Here is an 18,607-nt window from a genome sequence, read left to right as displayed (position 1 = left end):
AAGAATGGCTGACTCAAAAAACATGACTTCATTGTTCAACCAGACCTGTGATCCAGTTGTCCCATCACTCAACCCTTTCTTTGTACTGGTCTACAGTCTGGTGTTTCTGGTAAGTTTCTAATCTTCAGTGCTGTGCTAAAAATTGCTTTAAGGTTCTCAAAGTACTGTATGTACCAAGGTTCTCATCTCCTCACCCTCTCTTTGTCTCTTCAGGTAGGTTTACTCCTCAATGGCTTCATCCTAAAGTTTTACATTGGTCAAGCTCAGCAGCAGGTATCCAGCAGTTTGATGGTCTACCTGAAGAACCTGACAGCTGCTGACTTCCTGCTCTGCCTCTCTCTGCCACTGCGCATCGCCCACTATGGTAGCAAGTCATTCATCATTCGAAGGCTCTACTGCAGCTTTGGAGCGTCTGCCCTCTTCCTCAACATGTACGCCAGCATCTTATTCATGTGTTATATCGCTGCCAACAGGTAAAGGACCTCTACTGATTTCACACTACAGTTCATGACAGTGTTAATGAATAAAAACCCTAAATTCCCGATGAATGTGTAGACATCTCATTTTAATTTGATAATGACCTTTGCGAATTTGGTACCACTGTGACTGCTTCGTGAAGTTATCTACTGTCTCCTCTGTCTTCTCTCTTCAGGTATCTGAAGATCGTCCATCCTTCAGGAACTCATGTCCTGCAGTCACTGCGAACTGCACACATCATCTCCATGGTCACCTGGGTTTGTCTCCTGGCTCCATCAGTTACATACGCCATCGTCTTTTTCATCACCCAGAAATCTCTGACGTTTACCCCCAGCCACTGTGGGGCCCTCTTTAGTGTATCGATCAGCCTGTTCTTCAAAATCCTCCACACCCTCTGGACCATCATCTTCCTGTTGGTCTTCATATCCCTGGTCTTCTTTTACTACAGCACCTCCCGCAGGGTGCTGCAGGCACAGTGTTAGAGGAAAATTGATTCTATGTAACTTTACCTTCTTTTAAATGTACAAGCTGTGTTTAAGATAAGTAGTTTAGAAGTGTCTTTCAGTTTTTCCCAGCAAGGACATATTGTTTCAGATTGTTTTATCTTTCTCCCAGCTCTCTGCTGACTAGACTAGAACCATATATGGAGTTGTTTTACTTTATCTGTTTATTATTTTCTTATCCTGTTCTCACTGTCTCTGTGCTCTGTGCCTATAAAAAATGCCAAGCCACTGTGCAAGGTGTGAGTTGTTCTCAGCAGCTCACCCGTGTACACGTTTAGCAAAGAAAGTAACTTTGTCTCATTGTGTCTTTATTTCTCCTGGGTTTTTTACAGAGTTTTCCCCCAACACACAGCAGAGGCAGCTGGCCTCCTCCAATGCTGAGAAGCTGGTGAAGTCTCGCAGGAACATGTTGGTGCTGGTCAGCATCTTCTGTGTTTGCTTTGTCCCCTATCACCTGGTTCGACTTCCCTATGCTTTTCTGTGGACCAGTTGCTCTGCAGGTCCAGTATTGTTCTACTTGGAGGAGGTGGCCATCATGGTGTCAGTTTTCAACATCTGTCTGGACCCTGTTGTTTACTTTTTCCTCTGTAAGACTTTTCGAGCTCAGGTGAGAAGGATGTCCAGGAGAGTGGATGATCCAAACGAACAAGCAAACAGACCAGAAGAGTGAGAGCAGCAACAGCAACAAGTAAAGAGCTCAGACATCAACTCAAGTTCAGTGAAACCAGTGTCAGGGATTCCAGGTCCTCATGAACCACAGGAGTTTGTACTGAGCTCAGCACAAACCCACTCCCACACAAACAACATCAGTGTTCATGTGTCAGCTTTTTTCTATGCAGCTTTTAGGGTGTTCTCATATCCTGCTGATGTAACACAAAATCAAAAATATTTTTTCTCATTCAAATTACATCATTTAAATCTGATCAAGTGCACTTTTCATCATCATTACTATGTAATCATCGAGAGATGCAGCACAGTTTCATCAGTTGGGAAGACCTAATACTCATCTGAGGGTTGGAGAAAAGAAACTATTTAATCTGATGGTCTCAAAATCAGAGGTTAAAAAGAGAAGCTGTTTTAGAGCATAAAAAACAGGTTTAAATAATCCAATCATTTTACATTTTAGACTCAGCTTTTACAGAAATCATCATACAATTAAAGCAGATTCATTTTAAATATTACAATTTTTACTTTAATTTTTAATTCTTCTTTCTGTGTGTCATAAATACAATTTTGCAACCACCCAGACTTTTCAGGCATGACTTACTTCTGTTTACACCTCTGGATCCACAGTCAGCCCTGAACAATATGGCCGCTGCGCTCACACATTATTCTAACAGCAGCAGCCACCACTGTGACTACACTGAAGAGGACATAAGCTGTGGCCTCTACATGTCTGCCTCCACCAACCAGATTCAAAGTTCAAACTAATAGTCTTGAGTGAGCTCATGAGCTAATCAGTCCTCACGGGACAGTTAATATCTCTACAAAACTCTTTAACTTCACTTTATCAGTTACATAGATGGAACAACAGTAATGCATTAGAGCGTCTATTTATATGTTTGTATGATCTGCACGTATAACCACAGCAGCTACTTCCTGCTCCTGCTACAGCAAGACTTCTCATCACAGAGCTAATAATAAAGTGTATATAGTGTTACAAAGTGTGTGTCTGTTTGGTACCTTGTGTTTTAATATCTGTTGTTATTTATGAACAGGAAAGATGATCACAGAGCTGCAGGAACCTGGTGACACTTACTAACATTTAGGTTTTTTAATGATGATTCATGGGGCATCTGTGCTGTATTATCTCAGCCAGGGTTTTATTCACATAAATAAACAAAGCAAAACAAAATTAAACCTCATCTGAAAAATATCAGCTAAAATAAATACAGTGGCTGAAGCAGCCCAACACAGAAATGACCAGAAATCACACAGCATGTATCTAATAACATGAGCTGGTGTAATTTAGTGTTGACCATGACTTGACAAGATTTTTTTTTCTGTGGATCATATTTAGGCTACTTTGTGGTATCACTCCACTAAATGCTCACGCTAAGAGATCTTTTTAAAAAAAAGTGTCCTGTCTTTTTCATCATATGATCTGTAACGACGCTCAGTTTGAGCTCAGGAAGTGGTTTGAAAGTCTAAGACCTCGGAGCGTCATGAAGGAGGCCAGAGTTCTCAGCCTTCCTGTGGTTTGCAGTTTTTTTCTGATTAGCTGCTGTTTAAGTGAAGATTTTTTCAAACTGCTGATTAAAATTATTTTTAGATTTGGTCTGTAATATCTTTGTGCTTCCACTTTAACACAAAACAAGACATATGCATTTGTTATCTTTTGAAAACAATAGTATGTGAGTGTGTGACCGATGCTTATGAAAATCCACATACCCACCCATTCATTGATTTGTTCCTCCAACATTAAACACGTCCATTAACCAGATGTGAGCTGAGGAGAGTCGTAGGATAAGTTCTGAAGATAAATGGATCATCTCAGCTAAACTGGCAAAGAGGTTTACTTCCTGCAACCTTGAGAGATCTCCGCTCATCCTCCCTCATTTATAAAACAGTCTGCACCACCTATAGAAACATAGAGAAAACCTGGACTGGAACACTGGTCTGACTGGAGTCAACACTCTACTGAGTAAAAGAGAAAAGAAGAAGAGAAATGGCTTGATGTTTTGTGGTTAGAGGGGTTTAATGGAAGAATCTGACAATAAATATAATAAATACATAAATAAATAAATAAATAAATAAATAAATAAAGAATAGATAAAAATAATAAAATCAAGTCATATATGTCAGTAGCTGGCTGGTTATGAGAAAAACAACTAATAAACCTAAACATTACATCAAAGTACCACGAGTGCAGCTCAGTGATGTTTCATTTTTAACACTAGGCCGATGTTTCATAGACAGACTGCTCTACCAAACTGCACACTTCCTGCTGGGTCTCTTTCACAAAAGTTTTAATTTGAAACTAAGGGAGGAAGCAGTTTTATTCATGGTACTGTGACATTGTGGGTCAGCTGATGTGACATTTTTTTCTCATAAACTGGGGAAGTCAACATTTAGGACAGAACAAAATGGAGGAATTATTGAGTCCACTACAATATGTCCTTACATCAATATAAAACTGTCCCCAAAACCCTTTTTATGAGTTTAAATGTGATCGATCTAATGTGTTTATTAACTTTTCCTCATTCTATCATTTGCATTCATTTAAACAAAACACACAGCCCATGGTTCTGGATTTGGGTTTACAGATCTGCAAGCCAAACGTTGTCTTTGGCTCACTGAAGGAGTCTACCTGTCCAAGCACTGGTGTCCAGTGAGTGGTTTCTAACTGGTCCATCCAGGCCCCAGACCTGAGTACATATATACAGTGTGTATTTTGTATATTGTGTTATCATAAAAATAACAAAAACAAACAAAAAACAAGTAGGCATTGATGGACAAGGCATGAGAACATGTCGCTGTTTGAATGCTACACGTGACAGCTAGACAGCCAGTGAACAAAATAGACGAGATCTCCACACGAGGCTTTTCTTGGTTTTACTGAAGATATTTTTAAGCCTTATCCTCTCTCAAGGTTTGCTTTGCTATTTCGTATTTTAAACGGAAATATACAGAAAGTAAAAAATGAATTGCTAGCTAATACACATCTTAATGACAAACTTAATGATTAGCCTAGCTTAACGCGTGCATTACATTAGCATCACAGTTCACTCCATGTAAACACATATAAAAGTTGTTTCTGAACATATTAATACTCACAAAGACGAACGTTTTCCAAGGTACAAGCGTGTAGAGCACTTTTAGTGTATATGAGCTCATTAACTGTTTTAATACTGCCGAAGCACTTTTCACAGCATTAACGTCGAAAATACGTCAAAGATAGGTTAATGATGATGATACACTGTTCTGGCTCTTGATGAAGGCGGTCACACTTTTCTCCTCCTCTCCCTTAGCTTCCCTGCTTAGCCTCTTATGTCCTTGTCTAGTCTCGTGTTTTTTTGTATTTTCCCTGGAACACTCTCTCACAGTCTGTTCTCTAAAACCTAAAAGAGGAATTATGGATTGGATCAACTGGTCCCTGAATGCAATTGACACCCTTTTCTCAACGAGAAGTCTGGGCTCGGGTGAGCCTGAGTGCTGAAGATATCTACCTATTCAGAACCATGAAAACAGGGTTCTTGCTGTTGCTGATTTATCGAAGAATTAAGAAAGCAGAGCCGGCTGTTCAAACCCCCACAAGGCTGCCCGCTGGGATTGAAACGATGGGACGAGGCGTGAGTTCTCAAAACGGGCTCATTGAGCACAGCACGAATAAGATCTTGGAGAAGCTTACGGCTGCCGTGAATACTCAGAGTAAGACCTCTGAGCAAAAACTGATCACATCTTGGAGAAGCTCACTGCGGTTGTGAGTTCTCAGAATCGGCTCTTTGAGCACAAGAATGACATCATCACGGAGCGTAAGTTTGATAACATCATGGAGAAGCTCACGGCTCTCCAACGGGAGATTGAGAGACCAGTGTTGGACTGTTAGAACAGCTTTGAAATTCTCATGAGTTGTTCCCACTAAAGTAAAAACCACCATCACTTCAGTGCCAGCTGTGGTCTCAAGGCTGGAGCTGAACAACAACACCCTGATAACGACTGTGTTTAGACTGTTCTTCCTATCCTATGCAAGGCCACCTGGGTTGGCTGGAAGACTGTTTACTTAGCCTGGCAGGGCGAAGGACACTGTCTCAGCTGAACTCTCAGTTGCTTGTCATGTGTTTTTCTTTGTGCAGAGGTGTTTTTTTCTGTTCTCAAACTGATCTCCCTGTTGGAGCTCAGTCTGGGGGGAGTTATTTTTTTCTCCTTGTCTTTCCTCATGTGGTGCATTTTCCATTGTTATACCTCTCTGACCTGTCTTTCCCATGTGATGTTTTTGTGTAATGTATGTATGGTCGGAGGGTAAGATGGCGCCGCCATTGCGCTGGTAATTGGTCGGCAGCCTTAACATGAAATTTCTCACTCGTGGGACTAATAAAGGTATTTATCTATCTATCTATGATCAGATCGCTCCCTCGCTCCCGTTTCCGCACATGCAATACAAAGATCGCTTGCGATAACAATGTCTCACTCTGAGCAAATTTCGAACCCACATATTTTAACTGAATTACTTATAATATTTCTTAACTTTGAACTTATTTATCACCTTGCTTAAGTAACTTAATCAGATTATGCACTAACTACTGACTTTTGACATAAAGGTTTAACAGTCTTTCTTCCTCTCCTCACTCCCAACCAGAGGGAGTGAGGAGAGGAAGCCTCCCTGAGCCTTGCTCAGCCGGAGGTTTCTTCCTGTTAATTTTTTCCTTCCCACTGTTACCAAGTGCTTTTTCAAAAAGGGTTTTGTCTGCATTACTGTTGTGTCATTATCTTACAATATAAAGCGCCTTGAGGTGACTGTATGTCAGGACTGCATGTTTTGTCTGTTTTTGTATGTTTGCATGTTGTGTATGTAAAACCACAGCAACTCCTTCCTCCACCGATTTCCACTGATCTGACGTCGTGACATTTCACAGCACAAAGCTAATAAGAGTGTGTATCGACTGTGACAAAGTGTGAATCTCTTTATACCTTGTAGGTTTTTTTAATACCTCAAGGGAAATTAGAACACTCTAATACCCTGAACAGTAACAGCAATGCTATAACCTGCAGTGACATCCTGAAAATTGTCTTTTGCAATGACATCTGGACATCATACTTTATTACCAGACTGACAGCATGCCCAAAATGATCCCTGCCTCTCTCCTATTGCAAAACAAAAGCCAAACTGCAAGCCTGGTTGGATAAGTGGTCAGAAAAAATAAGAAAAGCCATACAAGCCAGTAGATAGGATCTTAAATCCTCAGAATGTAACTAAACAACTCAAAGAAAGCTTAGAGTAACAGTTGAAAGAAAATGATGTATTTTCCAAACTTTTTCTCTCATGTGGCAAAATGTAAACTGCTGTTCAAAACATTTAGTGTTAAAATTATAAATACACAACCAGCTGCTGAGCCTGCACCTGATGAACATGCCTGTTTTATAATCAGAGATGGTGAGAGCTGCTGTCCCCTAACTGTGCTTTCATAGTAAGTTAGTAACTCATAGCACAGCGGTGAAAGCTGAGGCAGCAGAGCACCTGCTGCTCTTCCATCAGTTTCCATCAGCTGGTGCAGCTGGTTTTGATGAGCAGGATGACTAAAACAGTTCAATATAACATCAAAGAGCAGCAAAGAAGAAATTTAGTACTAATCCCCAAGCCTTTAGAAAGAATATGCAGTACAGATAAATCAAAGATCCACACCCCCCAAAAGTTCATATCAAATACAGATTTTCATGGAGGTGGAAATACTCTGTGCTGCTGCTTTGTTTTGCTTCCAGATTGCAAGTGTTTAATTTTACATCTTGTTGAAGAGTTATTGCTATAAGTTATAAGTAAAAGTGCAGACACACGACTGATCAGAAAAAGACGTGTTTGTTTCCTGTGGATACAAAGCTGTAAACACAAAGAGGAAATGGTTGCATGTTAGAAGTGTGATCACTGTGTGTTTCATGATCTGCAAGAATATCGTTAGACTGAGAGGACATACAAACAGCTTTTCCTGCTCACTGAAATCTGCAGAAATACAGGTGAGTCTTGCTAGTTGCTCTGTGCACACAGGTGTTTCTTCCAAAAACTTCACGTACAGTTATCTGAACAGCTGAACTAAAAGCTCTGCTCATATGTTCTGAGGAAAGATGTACAAAACTTTTTAACAGCTGAACTGCAGTATTATAAACACGTGAATGCTACAGACAATCTGAAACTGAACATTTGATACTTCACACGATGATAATCATAGTTTCACATAAAAAATGTTCCTCATTTTCATTATCTGTGATAGTTATGTAATGTTAAACATTCACTGTTTTCTTTATTTCTTCCCCATCAAAATACTTGGATATGACTTAATGTAAAATACAAATGTTTCCTTGATTTTCAGTGTGAGGCATGAAGACCTGAACCAGTGTGAAACTTGGTGCATTATATGTGACAGCTTAACACCTTGCTCACATTCAGATATCATCATATTTGGCACACTTCCATGTTACAATCTCTTTGTAAAACAACATGAGGAAGTGAATCATTGGTCTTTGACTAACAGTAGACTCTATCGAGTCAGATACTTTGAAAGACGGATCTCAATGAAAAGGATTCATTTTTCAGCTTCAGGAACATGGTTGACCCAAAAAACATGACTTGGCCTTTGAACGAGACCTGTGATCCTGTCGGCACATCAGTCAACCCTTTCTTTATGCTGGTCTACAGCCTGTTGTTTCTGGTAAGTTTTAAATCTTCAGATTGTGGACTGTTATTAATTTGACAAAAGATCGTTGTGCATATGCTAAATTCCTGTTCTCCATGCTCCGTGTCTGTTCAGGTAGGTTTACTCCTCAATGGCTTGATCCTGAAGTTTTACTTTTGTGGAGCTCGGCAGCAGGCATCAAGCAGCTTGATGGTCTACATGAAGAACCTGACAGCTGCTGACTTCCTGCTCTGCCTCTCTCTGCCACTGCGCATCAGCCACTATGGTAGCACATCAGTCATCGTTTGGCAGCTCTACTGCAGCTTTGGAGCTTCTGCCCTCTTCCTCAACATGTACGCCAGCATCTTATTCATGTGTTATGTAGCTGCCAACAGGTGAGGAGCCTTTACTGCTAATGATTACAAAAAGTGTTAATGACCACAAACGCTGTGTCCCTGACTAAATGATCAATGTGTATGCACTGTTGCACCCAATGTGACCCTGTGTCCTGTATTGAGCTTTACTGCCCGTTAAACTCTCTCTTGCATCACTTCCTCCAAGGAACAGACACATGTTGTATTTGGACAGGATTTAATGTAAAAAAGTGTGAAACTCAAATGACACAAAATACAGAAATGTCACATAAGCTCAAGCTTAGATTTGAATTCTTTCTATTGACATATAAAACACATCATACATTTCAAATCACTTTAATAATATCATATACCCTGTCTGATAATTGAACACAAGTAAGAAACTTACTCATATAGCCACTCAAAGGGATTTAATACAGTGGACGGCTTTAGATTGGAAGGAACAACCATGTCTTGCTTCACTCATGAGCAACTTCTTCACACTTCTAATAACTAACAGTTCCTGAAAGCAGCAACTCAGTGGTATTAGTTTCAGTATGGTAATCTCAGGCACTCTGTTGCAGCGCCCCCGTGAGGATGAAGGTTGGCTGAGAAAACAGACAGTGAGTGTGATGGAGTTCAACAGAAAACAAGCATTTATTCAGGCATTTTTTAAACACTGTTTGTTTTTGTTTTTTTACTGTTTGCTGGGTTTTTTGTCTGTGTTATTTGCCGAGATTACTTTAATGATCCTAATATCACTGAAAAAGCACAGAGTTGATACTGTCAGGAACAGTTGGATTTTTTTCAATCGTGCCGATGGTTGAAAGTTATGGTAATTTGACCTAAAATGACAGATTTGGCTCCACTGTGACTAATTAGTTGAAGTTGGATGCTTTGTCTTCTCTATTCAGGTATCTGAAGATCGTCCGACCTTCAGGAACTCATGTCCTGCAGTCAGTACGAACTGCCAACATTGTCTCCATGGTCACCTGGATTTGTCTCCTGGCTCCATCAGTTACTTACGGCATCATGTTTTTAATCACCCAGAAACCTCTGACCTCTATCCCCAACCACTGTGGGCTCCTCTTTAGTGCATCAGTTAGTCTGATGTTAAAAATCATGCACACCTTCTCTGCTATCATCTTCCTGTTGGTGTCCATATCCCTGGTCTTCTTCTACTACAGCACCTCCCGCAGGGTGTTGCAGGCACAGCAGAGGCAGCTGGCCTCCTCTGGCTCTGAGAAGCTGGTGAAGTCTCGCAGGAACATGTTGGTGCTGGTCAGCATCTTCTGTGTTTGTTTTGTCCCCCATCACCTGGCTCGAGTTCTATTTGTTTTTCTGTTGAACACCTGCTCTGTGGATCCAGTGTTGTACTACCTGAAGGAGGCAGCCACCATGCTGTCAGTTTTCAACGTCTGTCTGGACCCTCTGGTTTACTTTTTCCTCTGTAAGACTTTTCGGGCCCAGGTGAGAAAGGGGTCCAGGAGGACCAACATCCAACAAGCAAACACAGAGAGTCAGAGCACTGAGGAGAAACTGAGCATCATTAAGAGCAGCAAGTCAAACCAGTGAGCTGTAAGGAAAAAAAATCAAGTCATCACAAAGGCAGGACTAGATGTTATTCAGTTTTTCTTTTTGTTTTAAGGATCAAATGAGTAATCCCAATTCTTTATAAAGCACAGGAGTTTCTGCTGTGATGTGATTTAACATGAATAAACTGAACCAGTCTATGATAAACATCATACAAACAATGCATGGTGTCAACACAGTACCCCATAAATGCCAAAGCTGGCCAACTTGAGTTTCCCTCTACCAGGTGTCTGTTTCTGTAAAAAATATTTTTGTACACACCATATTTTAACACATTTTGCTGATATAAAGAATTGGCAAGAAGTAAGGAATAAAGTAGAAATGTGACAATTAAATATTTTCTGAGTTTTTACTTTTTACCCCTGAGTCACCTCAAACACACCAGCATTCATCTACAGGCAGTCCGATCATTGTTTATCTCATAATACCAGGTGAAACATTCACAGCTATTTCCTCTGAAGGAAGTTGTAACTCTTTTTCACCAGTGGGTGGAGATGGGAGGTCTAATCTGCTGAAAATCAGTAACTGTTACAATATAGGATAGGATTCAACTTTATTGCCATTACACATGTATAAATGCAGGGTCATGAAATACAGTTTGCATCTAATCAGAAGTGCAAGAGTAGTAAATGCAATAACACAAATGTACAGATGATCTGTATAGCATATAGATGTTCTATATTACTGTACAGATGGGCAGATATACAGATGCACCATGAACAATTATACAGACTTTCTAAATAGATGTGCTACATATAGACCAATGTACCGGTGTGAGTTAAACAGATCTACAGAGTCCTATGAGTGTACGCACCATAACAGAGACAATGCCAGTGTCCTAAACTATAACAGTAACCACTGTGAGCATATGATGAATGGTGAGAATGAATGACAGTCATGATCATGGTCACTGGGAGGGATAGGGGGGTGTGGATGGAAAGGTTCAGCGGGAGATTGAGTTCAGTGGGGGTGACAGTTGTGGGTAATAAGCTGTTCCTAAACCAGCTGGTTTTAATCTGCAGGGTCCTGTAGCGTCTTCTGGAGGGGAGGAGCTGGAAAAGTTTATTGTCAGGATGAGAGGAGTCCCTGAGAATGATGCATGCTCGTGTATACCTCTCTTCTTGTGGACATCCTCAATAACAGGAAGTGGTGTCCCTGTGATGTTTTGGGCGTTGTTGGCGGCTGCAGTGCCTTGCGGTCAGCAACAGAGCAGTTCCATACCAGACTGTGACACAGTTGGTCAGGATGCTCTCTATCGCACACCAGTAGAAGTTTGCCAGTATGTCAGTAGACAGGTGGTTCTGCTACAATGTCTTCAGAAAAAGAGGCACTGATGGTTGACAGATACAATTATTTCATGGTGAGACCTGAAGGAGTCAACTGTGCCAAAAGGAATTAATTAAATACACCATTAAATATTATTAATTAAATATGTCAATAATTGATTAATTACATGTGTCGTAAATATTTATGTAATTAATTAATTATTGACACATTTAATTAATTATTTAATGGTGTATTTAATTAATTCATTATGGCAGTCCTGGCCCTGCGGCTGTCTTCAAGAATTTATTTTATTTGTCAGCCTCACCCATCAGGTGGCCAAGTCAGGGGGCGGGGTTCACACTGATAGTCATAACCATTGCTTTTGCCTGGTGCCCCCCCCCCCCCCCCCCCCTCTTTCCTCCTTGTATAAAAAGATGTTAAATGTTAGTTTTAATTCAAAATTAATGCTTAACAAAGTTTAACACAAATGAACACCAGATAACAAAGAAAACGAATGGTTAAGCCTAACATGCTCAAGTGAGACGTTAAACTTTACTAAAACTATGCAGTTATGAAACGTAACTTTAACCTCAGCCAAACCGATTTGCTCAATTGTAAATAAAACAGCAAAGTAAACATGACCCAACAAACAAAACCTGAGTGAATTATGTCCTGTGTTTAATCACTGAGAGCTAAAACTCAGCGGAGGTTTTAAAGCTGTGTGCCAGTGACCGGATATCAGCCGCTGATAGAGTTGGTCCGTGGTTCGAGTAGTCTAGTTTTCTCAGTGTCCATCACCTCCTTTTAAATCTCGTTTGTCATCTTTAACACAGGTCAGTCACTCTGAATGAAACTCAAGCTCCAGCAGCTCTGCGCTCAGGAAACAAACTACATTTACTTATCTTGTGCAGAATACTGTGCTGAAATTACGTTATATCAAGCTGCAGCTGCCCACGTTAAACTGTGACTATCACCAGGTAACGTGGGCGTCTTTCCTGGATTAGCAGCAGGTGTTAAACAGCTGACAGGTGAGGAGGATGTATGCAGATAAACTGAGGGTCTGTCGAGCTGATCGCTGGTATCGTGAGCAAAATGTCGGCTCGTTATTTAAGTTACAGAAACACAGAGACACAAGACCAGGCAGAAAGAGACAACCGTCACGTGAAAATGAGAATCTGCGGATGCAACATGTGGAACACACAATTCTAACCGGGTTAACGTAAAAAACAGTTGGAACACTCGGAGCTGCGAGCTCAGTACACTGTCAGCTGACTGTTATCGGAGCTAGCAACATCTGGGAAAACATCGGAGGAGTTTTTGCAAACATGCTCTATTGTGACAACCTGATCAGATATGTAAAGATTACACCACTACATTATTATTAAAGTATAGTTTGTGACAGAAAAACAGGGTATTTTAAAACTTTATTTACAGTTTAGAGAAGGGCTGGGCGATATGGCCCTAAAATTCATATCTCTCGGATATAATTTGAAGCACGTGCGGAACGATATATATCGCGATATATTCTTTTTTTCTGTATAACGTAATTTTTACCCACACTTAAACCCTGGGCAGGTTAATGTCTGAACTTTGGAGTGAAACACACCCTTAGTTACAGGAAATAACACCACTGTCTGTAACTAAGTGAATCCACCTTAACACCACCTGTGTGTGTGTGACTGCATTACACTCCCACTGCTGGGAACCTGAACCAGAACAAAGTCTAAAATAGAAGCTGACAAACAGCTGCACCACCGAGTGACACTTTATTTTATAAACTTCACAACAGGTTTCATGTTGTGACCTGTGGAGGTGAAAAGACACAAAACCTGTTTTACAGCTTTTGAGCTGCAGGCAGGATTGAAACACACCTTAGTTAAAAGTCAAACAGCAACATTTTCTCCTCCCCTCACGTCACTCAAATGTGACAAACCAGGAAACAGGAAGTTCTTCGTCCTCAGTAAAGAGAGACGCACAGACGATCAGACTGAGCTCAGACCAAACTAGCAGCTTCCTCTGAGTGAGTCCAGCTACAGGAGAGAAAAGTGGAAAACTCCAACACTGCTGCTTCAAGCTGCTGACGCTCCACACACTGAATGTGAGTTTGAGCAAAAACACGACTCAAAGGAAGTTTCAGTGAAGGTGGTAGAGGAGGGAGGGGAGCCAGGACTGACTGTACTTCCTGTCTGCTGTTTTCAGCTTCACTCACAGACTCAATGGCTTCCAGATCAGAGGAGGATCTCTGCTGTCCGGTCTGTCAGGAGGTCTTCAGAGATCCTGTTCTTCTGTCATGTAGCCACAGCTTCTGTAAAGACTGTCTGAAGAGATGGTGGAGAGAGAGACCAACACACGAGTGTCCAGTTTGTAACAGAAGATCTCAAAGGAAGAACCATTTAAATCTGGCTTTAAAGAACCTGTGTGAGTCGTTCTTACAGGAGAGAGATCAGAGAGCTTCAGAGGCTCTCTGCAGTCTGCACTCTGAGAAACTCAAACTCTTCTGTCTGGACCATCAGCAGCCAGTGTGTGTCGTCTGCAGAGACTCAGAAAAACACACCAATCACAGATTCAGACCCATCGATGAAGCTGCACAACAACACAAGAAGGAACTTCAGGAAACTCTGGAGCCCTTAAAGAAGAAGTTAAAGGTTTGTGAAGAAGTTCAAGTGAAGTTTGATCAAACAGCAGAACACATTAAGGTCCAGGCCCGACACACAGAGAGGCAGATTAAGGAGCAGTTTAAGAAGCTTCAGCAGTTTCTAGCAGAGGAAGAGGAGGCCAGGCTGGCTGCACTGAGGGAGGAAGAGGAGCAGAAGAGTGGGATGATGAAGGAGAAGATGGAGGCTCTGAGCAGAGAGATAGCAGCTCTTTCAGACACAGTCAGAGCCACAGAGGAGGAGCTGAGAGCTGAAGACGTCTCATTCCTGCACAACTACAAGGCTGCAGTGGAAAGAGTCCAGCGCTGCCCCCTGCTGGATGATCCACAGCTGCCCTCAGGAGCTCTGATAGACCAGGCCAAACACCTGGGCAACCTGACCTTCAACATCTGGAACAACATGAAGGACATGGTCTCCTACACTCCTCTCATTCTGGACCCAAACACTGCTCATCCAAACTCATCCTGTCTGAAGATCTGACCAGTGTGAGAAGGAGAGAGAGCAGCTTCCTGATAATCCAGAGAGGATTGATATTACAGCTCTGTCCTGGGCTCTGAGGGCTTTAACTCAGGGACTCACAGCTGGGATGTTGATGTTGGAGACAGTACAGGTGGGACTGGGTGTGTTAGCAGAGTCTGTGCAGAGGAAGGGAAACATACTGTCTGGATTATGGAGAATAGGTTCTATAAGGTAAATAACCAGCTCACCATCAGCTCTCACTGCTCTCTCAGTAGAAGAAGCTCCAGAGGATCAGAGTGACGATCTGGACTGGAACAGAGGAAAGCTGTCGTTCTCTGATCCTGATACTAACAACACATACACACCTTCACACACACTTTCACTCACAGGATGTTTCCATACATTTGGACTAATGATAAAGTGAAGGTGTGTCCGTTGAAGGTGTCAGTGTCAGTGCAGCAGATGAGTTGAGGATGATGATGTTTCTAATGTTGTTTCCTGTCAGTGAGTTGAAGCTGTTAAACTGCAGCTGTCCTCCTGCTGCCTCGTTGTTCCAAAGCTCTTTGTTTCTCTTTTAGTTTCACCTGTTTCTTTCTGTTTCTGCTGTCCACCTTTTCACATGGAAAATCATTTCACTGTTTCTCACTGAATGACTCCCCAAACTAGATTTGAAATTCTATCAAGTTTCTAATCATTACAAGTGATTCATGTTTCTATTTGATGTGTAAATGGAGATGATTTAGTTTGCTGGGATATGGACTGACATGTGTTGAATGGGAGGAGCAGTTGTTGTCTTCTTGTCTGTTTATGACAACAATAAATATGTTGTTGAAACAATGATTCATGTTTAACTCCATATATGAAATGTTTCTGATCTTTGAATTCTGTTTGATTAAAGACTTTCTTCATGACACAAATGAGATTTCAGTGTATTAATAGAACTAAATAAGCTCAGAGTTGAAAGGCTGGAGTATTGGGTTTGACTTCGATGTTAAGTATCGCCCTGGCCGCTGCAACACTACCGCTGATGCCCTCTCTCGGCAACCAACAGTTGACATGGCAGAACCTGACAGTGAGGATGCAGAATATGATGGCTCTATAGCCATATGTAATGTGCTAAGGGCAGGTACAAGTCTAGGCTCAGATCTTGTCATGGCTGGAGTTGAGGCTTGTAGGATCAGACTGCTGCAGGCCTCCGAACCAGATGAGGAAGCAGTCAGTGAGGCTGTGCTGGGCAACACCCCAACGATGCCTGGCTATTCCAGTGCAGAACTCTATCACTTCCAAGTGTCAGACCCAACAATTGGTGTCTTGAGAGAGTTTTGGAGCAGACAGAAGAGACCTACCTACAGAGAGAGAGGGGGTCTGTCTAAACCGGTACGTTCTCTACTGAAGCAGTGGCCTCGGATCAGAGAAAAGGATGGACTGCTATACCGTGTGATTGAGGATGCTCACCTTGGACAGTGCCATCAGCTGCTACTACCTGCCTGCCTTAAAGAAAAAGTGCTCAGGAGTGTGCATGATCACATGGGACACCAGGGAATCGAACGCACACTGGGATTGTTGAAACAAAGATGTTTCTGGGGAGGCATGTTTGAAGATGTTGAGCACTGGGTGAAGAAATGTCAGCGGTGTGTGTTAACAAAGATGCCTCAACCCAAAGTTCAGGCACCCCACGCTCCATTTTTGGCTACCCGCCCACTTGAAGTTGTTGCTGTTGATTATACCACCCTTGAGCGGGCTACAGATGGTCGTGAAAACGTTCTTGTAATGACTGACGTGTTCACCAAGTTCAGTCAGGCATTTGCCACACGAGATCAAAAAGCAGATACCACAGCTAAGGTTATCCTGAAAGAGTGGTTCATGAAGTATGGGGTACCAGAGCGCCTGCACTCAGACCAGGGCAGGAATTTTGAAAGCGCAGTGATTGCTGAGCTATGCAAACTGTATGGAGTGAAGAAAACTCGTACAACACCCCACCACCCTCAGGGTAACCCACATTGTGAGAGGTTCAACAGGACTTTGCACAACCTCTTGCGTACGCTTCCCCCTGAGAAGAAGCGGCGCTGGCCCGAGCATCTGTCAGAGCTGGTGTATGCTTACAATGTCACGCCGCACTCAACGACAGGGTATTCTCCCCATTACCTGCTGTTTGGGGTCCACCCACATCTACCTGTTGATGCATTGTTGGGCCGGGAGGAAGTGAAGGATGACAAACTGGACTGGTTAGCAGTGCACCAGGAGCGTCTCCAGGATGCACATGCCAGAGCCAGAGAATTTGCCGAACGGAAGGCTGCAGAGAGAGTGGTTCAGCAGCAAGGAAAGGTGTTCTGTTCACCTGTTGACATCGGACAGTTTGTGTATCTCCGTTACCGACCACCAGGAAGGAATAAAATTCAAGATGCCTGGGCAGCCCCTGTGTACAAAGTGGTTGATATCCAAGGGACAACATACACAGTAGTGCCACTGGAAGGAGGGCCGGTGAAAAGAGTCCACAGATCTAACTTGAGGCCATGCGTGGGGTCTATACCTGCACCCAACCCAAGGCTACATGACCAGGAAGTCAGTTCTGCAGATGAGCACCAAGTGTCTGATACGGAGCTTGAGCATCCAGAGTTTGCCTTGATGGAGGAGGTCCAGTACCCAATGGAGCTGCCAGTGGCTCAGGGACCTGGGAACTTGGTTCCGACGGTCAACGAGCCTGGAAACCAATTGGAGAATGGAACTGAAAATATGGGTGAGGATCTGCTAGGGCAAGAGAGCAGCGACAACCCTGATGACCTCGAGGTGGAGCCAGCAGCTTACCTTCCACCTGGGCCAGGAAGTATTGGATTCTCCAGTGAAGAACCGGTGGCAAAACCTGTTCCAGCTCCTAGGAAAGGAAAGAAAGAGAAAGCGGAGGCAGGTCCACCCACACCTGCTACACGCAAGAGTAGGAGAGAAACTGCAGGGGTCCACACAAACCCATTTAATCTACCTAGGTCAGCATGCAATGCAGTATCCTTCAGTCCAGATGTACTCTCCCAGGTGTTAGCCGGTATGGTTCTCTACACCACCAAACTCAGGGGAATGGTGGATGAACAGGGGGTCACCGAGGACGTTGACTCGTAGCAGGGGAGAATGTAGCCAAGTGAACTAATACTACGCATGGAAAGGGTTTAAAAAGAGGGAATTGTGTTTTTGACTGGTTGCCTGTCTACCGGAGGTCTGTTGTAGGGTTGTCATGGTGATGACTAGACCTCGCGTTTTGGGGGTATACTGTCCCTTTAAGAGCCGCCGTAAGCCAGAGCACGCATGCACTCAAGTTTGCGTCACACACTGAGCGCTGTGAGCGGGAGCACTGGAGAGTTAGAGACTGCAAAAGATTCTGTGGCTAGCTACACACGAGGTAAATGTGCTAAAAAGTGTAGCATACTGCAAAATATTGTCACCAGTGTTGTAGCAGACTGTAATTAGCTAAGTTGCTTTAGCAATGACTCCATGTTTGTGACCATTTCTGTACAGTTCTTAACGCGCCACGGGTGCATGTTTAATGGTCACGTGCTGTGAAAGGGACTGAAGAGCGGGTTGGCGTGAGTAGTTACAGTGTCCTAACAGATTTCAAAGTTGTTAAGTTTATACTTTTACTCACTTTGCATAACTCTGTATGTTTCTGTTTGATTCAGAGGGGAGATCACTTGCTGTGTGATTCCTGCGTGTGTACTTATCCTAGCACAGTAGCTGTGTGGAGAAACCGAAGTGAGTTCATGATGTTCTCCCATAGAAATGTATGTTTAAAAGAGAGTTTACAGTGCACTTTATTGCCAGTTGACCTGCAAAGTTGTGGGATGTAAACAATGTGTTTATTTGTTTTGTTTTCTCTTTTTTTGTTGTTGTATTTGTTTCTTGACAGGTCACTACTGTTGTCTATACTGTTTGGATTTAACATGTACATATGATAGTTGCTGTTGTCTCAGACCCTGAAAGGCAGTTTAGGC

At 42.5% G+C, this 18,607-nt stretch overlaps 3 protein-coding genes and 1 long non-coding RNA gene across 4 annotated transcripts; all 4 read left to right on the top strand.

The window, feature by feature from the left end:
- On the top strand, positions 1-1,270 carry LOC120720785 (P2Y purinoceptor 14-like). Its single transcript, XM_040010565.1, has 3 exons — positions 1-109; positions 214-473; positions 653-1,270. Exons 1-3 carry the CDS (start codon positions 5-7, stop codon positions 957-959), a joined length of 672 nt encoding a protein of 223 aa, XP_039866499.1. The 5' UTR covers positions 1-4; the 3' UTR covers positions 960-1,270.
- Positions 1,271-8,329: 7,059 nt separating this feature from the next.
- Positions 8,330-10,328, top strand: LOC120720784 (P2Y purinoceptor 14-like). Its single transcript, XM_040010564.1, has 2 exons — positions 8,330-8,700; positions 9,573-10,328. Exons 1-2 carry the CDS (start codon positions 8,402-8,404, stop codon positions 10,231-10,233), a joined length of 960 nt encoding a protein of 319 aa, XP_039866498.1. The 5' UTR covers positions 8,330-8,401; the 3' UTR covers positions 10,234-10,328.
- A 2,927-nt stretch (positions 10,329-13,255) lies between these two features.
- On the top strand, positions 13,256-13,853 carry LOC120720746. The gene is made up of 2 exons (XR_005693029.1): positions 13,256-13,615; positions 13,717-13,853. It is a non-coding gene; the product is annotated as an uncharacterized LOC120720746 (long non-coding RNA).
- Positions 13,854-15,630: 1,777 nt separating this feature from the next.
- On the top strand, positions 15,631-18,607 carry LOC120720747. The gene is made up of 2 exons (XM_040010517.1): positions 15,631-18,018; positions 18,135-18,607. Exon 1 carries the CDS (start codon positions 15,687-15,689, stop codon positions 17,739-17,741), a length of 2,055 nt encoding a protein of 684 aa, XP_039866451.1. The 5' UTR covers positions 15,631-15,686; the 3' UTR covers positions 17,742-18,018; positions 18,135-18,607.

Source organism: Simochromis diagramma, unplaced genomic scaffold (assembly GCF_900408965.1).
Source record: "Simochromis diagramma unplaced genomic scaffold, fSimDia1.1 OVJJ01000418.1, whole genome shotgun sequence".
Taxonomy (NCBI): Eukaryota; Metazoa; Chordata; class Actinopteri; order Cichliformes; family Cichlidae; genus Simochromis; species Simochromis diagramma.
This window is presented reverse-complemented; position numbering and strand designations above follow the sequence as displayed.

Bases quoted from the DNA above. Each gene is read 5' to 3' on its own strand.
- LOC120720785 (XM_040010565.1), top strand. From the start codon at position 5: ATGGCTGACTCAAAAAACATGACTTCATTGTTCAACCAGACCTGTGAT. The intron at 110-213 runs GTAAGTTTCTAA...TTGTCTCTTCAG, and splicing joins TCTACAGTCTGGTGTTTCTG to GTAGGTTTACTCCTCAATGG. The intron at 474-652 runs GTAAAGGACCTC...TTCTCTCTTCAG, and splicing joins TGTTATATCGCTGCCAACAG to GTATCTGAAGATCGTCCATC.
- LOC120720784 (XM_040010564.1), top strand. From the start codon at position 8,402: ATGCTAAATTCCTGTTCTCCATGCTCCGTGTCTGTTCAGGTAGGTTTA. The intron at 8,701-9,572 runs GTGAGGAGCCTT...TTCTCTATTCAG, and splicing joins TGTTATGTAGCTGCCAACAG to GTATCTGAAGATCGTCCGAC.
- LOC120720747 (XM_040010517.1), top strand. From the start codon at position 15,687: ATGGCAGAACCTGACAGTGAGGATGCAGAATATGATGGCTCTATAGCC.